The following is an 11,143-nucleotide window of genomic DNA, read 5'->3' on the forward strand; positions in this document are numbered from 1 at the left end:
TAACATCAGTGACCAAAGTTCTCCTCATCCACCTGTTTCAGGATTTTTGAGTACAAATTATTCAGGATTGTTAATTTTAAAATGTTTATCCCTAGTATATGATCTTTGACCTCCTCCTCAGTTACTAATTCACTGGAAACTACTTCATCAGCCTCATACATGATTACATTATCCTGTTTCTTTCCAAATACAAACCAGAAATATTTGTTGAATATTTCTACTTTTTCTGCATCGTTATTAACAATTTTACCATCTGATGCCATTTCGACTAATGTCTTTGGAATGCTGTCAAATGCACAACACAAAGCTCTCTTCCAGCCAGTTCCACCGCTCATGGTGCTGGTTGCTGAGCTCCCCACTTCTAGGTCCTGAAGCCCTTACTAAACGTCTCTGTTAGGGCTCCCTAACTGTGTGGGGTGACAAGTTCTCCCCTTGTGAATGCTTCTAAACATGAGAGGCAGCAAGCTTCCTCTATGAAGCCCTTGATGGGGCAAGGCACAGAGCTCACCCCATGACCCCCTAAGGTGTCTAGCTTCCCCCCGTACTAGGACATCTTGACTGCAAGGCACAAAGCTCACCCCATGACCCCCTTGGGTAACTTCCCCCCATCAGAGCCCCCTGACTGGAAGGCACAGAGCTCATTGCATGACCCCCTGGTGTTTAGCTTCCTCCTTACTAGGTTGCCCTGACTGCAAGTCAGAGTTCAACCCAGGGCTTCCTAGCCTGGAGGTCCCCGCTTAGTGGACTACACCATGTGGGGCACTAAGTTCCCCACTTCTGGCACCCCTGAGGGGGGGACGAGCTGAGCCTCTGGGCTCCCCACAAGCATGCGAGCTCCGAGCTCGCCCCTCACTGCAACGAGACGCTGCTTCCCTGCGCCAAGGCCTTCACGCTGAGCCCCCCTCCTCACCCCAGGGCTCCCCTCACCCCAAGATGCGGAGCTCACCTACTCCCCGCGAGCCAGGTAACTCCCGTCGGACTGCGGGCCACCGGGTTGCGGAGCGCGCCCCTCCCAAAAGGCGGTGACAGGGTGAGCGGGCATTAGGTTTGTCCGTTCACACTTGCCTTCACCCGCCTCCCTCCCGGATCGGAAGTATTCCGGTTGCTATTGGATACCCGGCGGAAGTATCGACTGCCTGTCCGAGGAAGGGCCAAAAAAAATGGCGGGCGCCGCTCTCAGCCAATGACAGCAGGAGAGACAGGCGAGCGCTTCTCTCCGACTGGGAGAGCGGGTATCGCGAGATCCCTGAGATCTCCTTCCACCACCCCGAGTTCCCATAACACCCTGCACGCGCCTGGCCTCTTCCTTTTTCCGCCATCTTGCTGCACCGGTGAGTTACGGGCCTCGCTGGGCCCTAGGCGCCATCCGCCGGGTACTATCCCCATCCTGGCCCTGCGGGCGTCTTCACCCGCCTTCCCGCCACCGCCGGACTCCGCCCAACCGGCCCAGTCTGTTTTGAGCCGCTTGCGCCCGCCACGGCCGCCGGTGGAGCCACCCGAATAGGGAGGGGGGAGGCGCTTTCCTAGCCTGAAACCCGCTCACTGGAGGGAGCTGGAGGGGGAGGGGGGCTCGGGTGGCAGGCCGGGCCCGGGGAGCGTGATGGTGGGATCGGGAACGGGGAGGGGAGCTGGGGAATGTGGGACGGTAGCCTTGGCCCTGGGAGAGGCGGTGGTAGGAGGGGGCATCGCGGCGGTGAGGGGGGTGCAGGCGTAGGCTTGGCCCTGGAAGAGGAGGAAGAATCGGGGGCGGGAGGGCGCAGACTGGGCCTGGGCAGGGAGCAGTCAGTCTCTCTGAGTTCACGCTAAATATCCCGTAGTTTATCTCCTGTTAAGTCGGTGGGTGCTGATTGAGTTTAGCAGTAAATGCCCCCGTGCACAGTGCAGATAAATACACCGGGCAGGAGCTTATTGCGTGTGGCAACGTGGCTTGATACAGCCCTTCTGGACTCCAAGCACCTCCGAGCCTATTGTAAAACTGTATAACCCAAACGCCGACAGTGTAATGGTAAATGGAGCGATAGTACACTGCCTTGTTTAACTGTGGGATACGTTGCCCTAGTCATCAGAACATAAGCTTGAGTGCCCAAGTGCCACAGTATCTTCAATATGCAACTGGATTTCTGCCAGAGATGGGTGAATTGGGCAATACTTAAAAGGTTTTTCCCTTGTTCTGGACAGGGTATAATGCAGGGTAAATTATTCTTGAAACCCACTATCAAGAGTTGAGTAATTTAGTAATGCCCCCCCACCCCCCAAAAAAGTGCAAAGCCGTGTCACTTTAATGGTGTAACAGTTGTGTAATTTAATCAGGGTCTAAGATTTTGTTCAGTACTCCAGTGCAGTCTCAACAGGCCTAGCTCCTACTGTGAGATTTTAGCCCACATTAACCAATAGGTCCAAAAATAACTAGTGACTGCTTCAGTTTTGGGGTGACTGATTTCAGAAAGTACAGCTAATCTCTGGAAATTAGGTCTTTCTCATATTGAACACCTGAAATCTCTGGTCACTTATGAAAAATCCTGGCCGGGATGTCTTGCAGCATCTTTAAATATGCTTTGTCTAGACTGTAAGTCTTTGTCTCTGAACGTATCTTATTGTAAAACACTTACGTTTTATGCTGTATATGTTGTATAAACTTTTTGTGGCATAAAATGTAGACTGTTGAATATAGTTATGGTGGGTTTGAATTGTGGTGGACATGCACAAATAATAATCGGACCTGCGTGTTGTTTGCATAAAACATCTTGAAGCTTTTGCTTCTCGGCTCTCTGTGAGCTGAGGGGTGAAAACATCATCATCTATCTGCTGTTCTGAGTTCAAAAATTCTGAAATTAACAGTGTTATCTTTTTCTAAAAGTATCCCTGCTTAAATGTGAAAGCAAGAAGTTAGCACCCATAACTAACTTTGTTCCACACACAGGCATCATGGTGCGCATGAATGTTCTGGCCGATGCCCTCAAGAGCATCAACAATGCAGAGAAACGTGGAAAACGTCAAGTTCTCATTAGACCGTGCTCTAAAGTAATCGTGCGGTTTTTAACTGTGATGATGAAGCATGGTAAGTCATCAGAAAGTAAAATTCATATCTAATTATTTCTGTAAAAGGTAAGAGGCACCAAAATAGTGTAAAACTTGACTATCTCCTGTAGCAAAAAGTGACAGAGTCCAATGGCACCTTATAGACTAACAGATGTATTGGAACATAAGCTTTCGTGGGTGAATAATCACTTCGTCAGATGCATGTAGTGGCATCTGATGAAGTGGGTATTCACACACGAAAGCTTATGCTCCAATACGTCTGTAAGTCTATAAGGTGCCACAGGACTCTTTTTGTCGCTTTTTACAGATCCAGACTAACAGGGCTACCCCTCTGATACTTGACATCCTGTAGCAAAGGGATATTGCATCACTTGCAATGTTTCAAACTGCAAAAAAAAAAATCATTTTGGGGTGGGGAGTGGGCAAGGGAAAATACTTTGTTTATTTTTCTTTTGCTTGGAGTGTGTAGTGAAGGATAGAATTGGAAAAACTTGGGTATGCTGCCAAGATAAAACCAACAATGCAATTTTTTGAAAGCTATCCACAGTGGCCAGTGTGCAGTGTCTGAGTGATTCCTTAGGTAAAACGTGCATTGCCTTTTCAAGTGAACTTAAGTTGCATTTAGTTTGAGTCTGTGGGAAAGTGAGCTGATCAGTTACCCTGCTCTTTTGTAGAGTAAGCTAATCAACTTCTTAAACTGCCAAGTTGAAAAGAGTACTTGGAGAGATGCAGGACTAACCTTGCAAAGTTAGTGCTGCCTCGAATATTGCTGGATATGAGACCATTGTATTAAATACATTATATGGAGAATAATAGATGTGTATTCAGTAATAGCTGAAATGTGATGACTTGTCTACATGAAAAAGTTGCACCATTTTAACAGTTGAGTGCTAATAGTTTTAAGGGTGATAGTTAAACCAATTCAGTGATATCAAGGCAAAAGACTGTGTATGGATGCTTATTTGGTTTAGCTTAAGTTGATTAGGACTCTTAAGCTAAACCAAAATAAGTCAGTCTTAAACTACAATAGGTGTCCAAAAAAGCTTGGCAGCAGTTTAATAAAACTGGTATATGAATTGATTTTAAGTTAAACCACTGCAGCTCTCTCATGTAGACATGGCCTAAATGTTAAGTTTTTGACTTGTCTGCATTTGAGACAGTGCACTAGTTTGGATAATAAAGGTTCTGCTTGATTTAATCGTTCACAGGTTACATTGGTGAATTTGAGATCATTGACGATCACAGAGCTGGGAAAATTGTTGTTAATCTCACAGGCAGACTGAACAAGGTAGGGTTTGATTTAGTGCTGAATTCTTTTTTCTTTCTAGAAGGCTGTTTAATTCTGAGAAATATACACTCTTCATATGCATTTATATTAATCTTTGAAGGAATTCTGTGAATGTGGTTGTGTAATGATAGATTTGATAAGGGCGTGTGAATGGAGGCTGGTCTGCATGTGGCTTAAGTGGAAGGTTTTTTGAGTCCTAATGATTGTGCTGAATAAAAATGTGCTTGAGCAACCATAACAAAGTAAATGAAGCTTGTGTGGGAATATGTACAGGGAACTTTGCTTGCCAGCACCACTTTCTCTACTTTTTCCTTAGGAGCCTTCTAGAAAGTGTTTATTGTCCACTCATACACCCTGTCTATATTTGTGTAGTCTGATATTCTAGTTTCAGACAACAATTCAATTATGAAATAATCAGTGAGCTAGAAATTGAATACTGAAGCATTTAAACTGACTTTAATTGGAACAGATTTGTTTGGAAAATGTTTAAGAAATGCAAACTTGTATCCAGGTGATGCATAATACTAGTAAATGACTAGAGAAAATTGTAGAAGCCAAGCCTTTCTGCTACTAACTGGATTTTGTATGCAGTGAACTATTGAGCTGTGCATCTTGTAGATATGTCAGTGCATTGCATAACTTCTTCCTAAATATCCATGTAGTGTTTTTGGGTTGTCAAGAAGATTTCTTTTAACTGTCTGGAAATCCTGTGGGCTATATAACTTGACTGTTACCATCATGGTCTATTATAACAGATTCCTCCATTGGTTCAAAACCACTTCTCACTAAAATAATTTAAATGAAAACACTGCCCATCGGGTATGTCAACATTCTCAATTGGTAGCAGAGAAAGTTGACCCCTCACGAGCATATTTTGGATCGCTTCCATAAAGAACAGAAATCTGTTCACATAAACATGTCTTTCAGCTGGAAATTACTTGTCTGGAGCAGCCAGAGGATTATAAAAGTGCAGTAGTAGAATCTCATAACTTGACCAGATGGAACTTTATAACAGTTTGGAGTCTGTTGTACTTTAGGATAAGGGTTTATGCTGTCACTGAGCTACTTGGCAATTGTTTTTTGAGTGATGTTTGGCACAACCGAATGTTTTTCTAGAGCAGTTCTGTTATGTGGGCCCGTCAAACATTGAACAATGCAACAACAGCATACTTTTTGTGCATGCTTAAGTGGCAAAGACTTGTTAAAATAAATGTAAATACCAATTAAATGGTGAAAATGAAAGTTGCTGTCTGCTCCACTTTAGGGGCCAGATTGTTAGCATTGCTGGTTATTGACACATCAACACTTATGATACTAACCCAAGATATGCTCTCTATTGGCAGTTCTAACTACACTGTATACTTCTGTTTTTTAATTATTTGCATAAGATTAGTATAATTAACTTGACCATTTCTTATTAGGTGGTTAGTTTCTAGGCATAGTTTTTAATTTCTCAGACATACCTAAAATAAAAGTTTGTGTTCACGTAGCTAACTTTGTAGATATTCAGTTCTTCTTTGCCATGGTTAAGAACCTGGGAGTAGTCTCCATTCCTTGGTAAGAATGTTCAGGAGTTGATGCTTTCTTTCAAGTAGTATACAGCATGCTCTTATGCTCTCCGAGAACTGAACTGACCACAAAATGGCATAGCCTTCTGAGTTTGTAGCCCCAGCAGCAATCTAGTTTCAGTCTATCTAGTTGAAAGGAAGAAGGTAGTAGTATCAAAACAGCTCAGAACTGAATAGTTAGATCCTCTGCTTAGTCCAGCTGGCAACCTGAGTATGCACTGTGGATGAAGTTGATGCAGTAATGGAGTGCCATTCTTGGACACTTTGGTCTTTCTCCGTCATACAAGTTGGATACTTGATTGGCAGTATAATCCTCTTCTGATCAATGATTTGGAGAGAGATATAGGGCTGAATACACAAGTCGTAGCATTTAAAAGGCAGAGAGACAAGGTAGGCGAGGTATTACTTTTTATTGGATCAACTTCTGTTGGTGAGAGAGACAAGTTTTCGAGCCACACAGAGTTCTTCTTCAGGTCTGGGTAAGGTATTTACAGTAAAATGCATGGTGGAACAGATTGTAATGGACCATTCAAGGGAGGATGGCCTGTTAACACATCTGCAATCATAGGCTGAAAAGTGGAGTGCGTGTTAATGGGTTATAGATGGATTTATGACTTATTACAACCATTTTCTTTCCCAGACATGAAGAGCTCCATGTAGCTTTGAAAGCTTTTGTCTCCCATCAACAGAGGTTGGTCCAATAAAACATTACCTCACCCACTTTGTCTCTCTTATAACCTGGGACCCAATAGGGCTACAATTCCACTGCATACAACAATGGAAGAAATATATGTAGTAGTCCTCCTGTATCAAAGTTCTTCAGCTTCTGTTGGGGTTTTGTTTTATAGTGTGGTGTGATCAGTCCCAGATTTGATGTTCAGTTGAAGGACCTGGAAAAGTGGCAGAACAACCTTTTGCCTTCACGTCAGTTTGGGTAAGTGCCAGATATGCAGAGTTAAATTGTTGAAATTCACAAATAGGAGAACTGCTATGAATTGTTCTAAGTGAAAGTAGTTGGTGCAAAAGAAAACTTCTTAGGGTAATTTCATAAATGAAACTAGCATTGTTTTGAAGATCTCTGTTCTGATCTCTTCTTCAGAAAGGGGACACACACTTAAACAGTTTTTATATAAGCATTTTTTAACTACTGCTAAAAGTTAGCACCAAGAGACAGCCGTCTCTGTTTTTCAGTTTGTGCATCTGATAAGACTTCATATAGTCAATTTCATCTACATCAGGGGTCGGCAACCTTTCAGAAGTGGTGTGCCGAGTCTTCATTTATTCAGTCAAATTTAAGGTTTTGCGTGCCGGTAATATGTTTAAACATTTTTAGGTCTCTTTCTATAAATCTATAATAGATAACTAAACTGTTGTTGTATGTAAAGTAAATAAGGTTTTTAAAATGTTTAAGAAGCTTCATTTAAAATTAAAATGCAGAGCCCCCCGACCGGTGGCCAGGACCCGGGCAATGTGAGTGCCACTGAAAATCAGCTCGTGTGCCGCCTTTGGCACGCGTGCCATAGGTTGCCTACCCCTGATCTACATCATTCTCACTCTTCTCTCTCCAACTGTTGGTCTTAATTCTGTAGAAACACTTAAAAAGAAAGTTGTAATAAAAATACAAATTAACAGTACTTGGGTATGGGTGTAGTATCAGAAGTGACTGAGGTCTTTTTTTAAAAAAAATTCTCTAGCTATCAAACTAAGGACTTTCTTTTAATAGAGGCCTTGGCTGTTACATTAAATCAATATAGTAGAATCCCACTGACACTGAATCTTGTGAATAAATGAACAGACACACCAAAGCAAGGAAAGCTGCATCGCAAAATGTACAGTTACTATAAACAGCTAACTGTAGCTAAACATTGATCTAGTATTCTAGTACATATACTTCAGCATATTTTGTGTGAATTAAATAGAAACTCTTGTGGGGTTAATCTTGACAGTCAACTTTTGTCCAGAAAGCATGCTAATTACCATAGATAGGTGTTAGAAATAACTAAAGTTACCTCAGCTGTCTGCAGCTTAGTACTAATATTAAAGTATTAGCAGCATGAGCAACTTTAGGAGTCCTACCATATGAAGTTTTCAGTTAGCAATCTGGCAATAGCAACCGTACACTTATTATGAGCAGGTAATTGACATGGGTTTGAAAATGGCGACATGGTCCAGCCGCAAAGTTGGGGCTTATGACCCTGCTAACACTAGTTCAGTTCTACAATGCTAACGGGAATGTCAAATGAAAATTCCTAGTCTAGATAAAGTTTGTGGGGAAGTCTGCTTTAAAGAGCATATCGTCAAATTTAAATTTGACATTAATACAATTTTAAATTCTCAAGCATGTCAAAATAGCATATTTGTAGGGTTTGTATAACTATTTTACATTAGGACTGTTGTAGTCTAAGTTGTCACATTTCCTTGCATTGGCTAAAGAAAGTGAGACGTTGCACTACAAAAATGAGATTGGACCGTTTTTCTAACTGTATGAGTGGTAGGGAAATCTACCATAATATGCTACTGAAAATACTTTTTACTTAATAGGTACATAGTGCTGACAACTTCCGCTGGCATCATGGACCATGAGGAAGCAAGGCGAAAACACACAGGAGGCAAAATCCTGGGATTCTTTTTCTAAAACTTGTAAAACAGGCATACTAATAAATTGTTCAAATGGACTCTGTTTGCATTCAGTATTAATGGTTTGGAACACTTCCTTTGGGAATACTTATTGATTCACTACAATATGTAATAACACTTAAGATCTAATGGTATACTCCACACACTGTAAAACATATTGTAATTGAGCCAGTTCTAGATTTGCCATCTAGTCTGCTCTGCTTACAGTTTTCTAATTCTACCAAGCTGTTAATTCCAATTCAACAAGAAACAAGTTATAGCCAATTACTCCAAAATGCCCCCAAATCCTCTGTGTATGTTCTGGAATGTTGAACTGCACAGTATTATAGCCTATGCCTGGGGCCACCTCTTATTCGGAAGTATGAATATCTAGTGCCTAGGGTTGTTAATGTGGATTGTTTTACCTTAAGATTAGGTGATGAAAGATGGTTTGCAAATTGCTATGAAGATAGTGCCCAGGGAATAGCAAAGTAGCTTGTGTGCTTTGAAATCTAAATCCTAATCTTATAAAAGTTTTTACTAGTTCAGGAAATAAGTACACCGGACAGTTAATCAATTTGTTCCTAGGTTTTCCAATTAATCTTTTTGTTAAAGCTTGTTTAAAAGAATGCAAATTTATATGCCTTCTCAATGTAGCTGTGCAAATTTAGAGTTGTGAGGTTCTGGGACTGTTGAACCCATTCCAGAATGGCAAAAAACCCTGAGATCTCTGTTTATTTGTGGGAGACGGAGCAGGCAGCAACAAAAATTGGATTAGTATCGAGTTATCGGTCACATTCTTCAAAGTCCAAGTACCCCCAAGATACAGTGGATTTTTTTTTTTTAATGCCATAACAGGAGAAGAGACAGCTCATTTCAAACAGTACCAGAGAACGTGAAGCAGGCTTCCTTGTAGCACAGCTGCGCTGCTGTAGCACTTCAAGGTAGACGTTACTTATGCTGATATGAGGGGTTCTCTCATTGGCGTAGGTAATCCACGTCCCCAAGAGGTGGTAGCTAGGTTGAGGGAAGAAGCCTTCCATTGATTAGCACTGTAACGCTTATAAAAACTCACCGAATCTTTTTCAGGGGACAAGGCAATACGCTGTGTTTATTTAAAATGCTAAACTAGTATTAAAAATCAGTAAGTATATGCATATATTCAAACACGCACGCACACAAAGGTTTTGCATCTGGTGTTCTAGTTACCAGTCCTTATTGTTGCTCGAGTCAGCCTAGTGGCCAGCTAGACTGAACACGAGTAGGGGGAGCTGGGCCTCCGTCGAACATGTCCGATTCATTGTTGTTGCAGAGTGACCCAAAGCCTCCTAGCTCTCGCCCACTATTATAGTAGTTGTCTTTCATGTAAGTCTGTGGATTTTGCTGTGTCAGCTGGGATCCGTTAATTGCAAATCTGCTGTTCTTGGTCATTTTTCATCAGTGATGTTTGGATCCTCAATCACAAACTAGGTGCTGGTATTTACACATCTGCTCCTTATCTTATACTTGGTTCTTAGTTTGGGGCAGATGCCTCGCACTTCAAGGTCGTTAATCTGCACTCCTTCGGCCATCAGGACAGGATGACACTGGCATGACAGGACAGGATGACTCCTACTCACATCCTTGCATGCCTCACTCACGCAAAGAACTATACACCCATCTACTAAGCAATTGGAGGAAGTTGAACAATTTCACAGCTATACATTCTTCTAAGCAATTAAAGGGAACAGCACAGGAGCTGTTAATTTTCTAACAAGCAGGCTTATAATGGAACATCATGATTTGAGACAATCCATCTTATTTACTACTTTAACTCGTAAAACAAATTACTAACTCAAAAAATCCAAAACAGCTTAATAGATCAGGGCAACTTTGTCAGGGATTGGTACTGGGTATGCACTGGCTAACAGCACTGTCTACACAGGGACTTAGGTCGATTTAACAGCACCACTCGGGTGTGCATTTTTCACACCCCAACCTGGCATAGTTAAATAGACCTAATTTTCTAGTGTAGACCAGGTCTTACACTAAAACTTGAATAGACCTGTTGGAATAGAACAAACCTCTTTACATTTTTAATAATTAAATATATAGTTTTCCTTAGTATAATCAAGTATACAACTTGCAGATTTCTTTATCTTTGTGTCCTGGGCATCAGTGCTATCACTGTATTAAAAATAACTGGATCGATGGAAGTCTTCCACTGCAGAATTCTAAACTGAGCCTAAGATGGAAAACTAACCTTATTCATAGTGCTTGAGTTGAATAACCTAAGAGTAGCAGTAGACTGATAAATGCAAAATAATGGTTCTGGTGTTAAAAGGATTCCTGAAAGAAAATTGGAAGACATTGCGTATTCCTAAAAACAAGTTCTCATTTTTTCGTAAGCATGGGGATACTGGTTTGTGCTATTTAGTGGTGATGGATGCAGTTCCCATTGCAAGCTTTCAATCTTACAGCTTGATGTTCATAAAGCTCTTGGGATCACCTTAAGATATACCATCGTTTTCTTTAATTCCTTGCTTTGTGTTGTTGCCCTCCAGACTGGAAATAGTTGAAATGTATATGTAACATCAAAGCTGTGGTGATAAGTATTCCCTTGAATGAGGTTCACTCTAGTTTTAAACTCACT

General features: G+C 41.7%; 1 protein-coding gene across 1 annotated transcript; it reads left to right on the forward strand.

Annotated features, from left to right (window-relative positions):
- Positions 1-1,183: 1,183 nt before the first annotated feature.
- RPS15A (ribosomal protein S15a) lies at positions 1,184-8,570 on the forward strand. Its single transcript, XM_034784080.1, has 5 exons — positions 1,184-1,331; positions 2,921-3,058; positions 4,248-4,327; positions 6,744-6,829; positions 8,437-8,570. Exons 1-5 carry the CDS (start codon positions 1,184-1,186, stop codon positions 8,528-8,530), a joined length of 546 nt encoding a protein of 181 aa, XP_034639971.1. The 3' UTR covers positions 8,531-8,570.
- The last annotated feature ends 2,573 nt before the right edge of the window (positions 8,571-11,143 follow it).

The sequence above is a fragment of the Trachemys scripta genome, chromosome 10 (assembly GCF_013100865.1).
Source record: "Trachemys scripta elegans isolate TJP31775 chromosome 10, CAS_Tse_1.0, whole genome shotgun sequence".
NCBI lineage: Eukaryota > Metazoa > Chordata > Testudines > Emydidae > Trachemys > Trachemys scripta.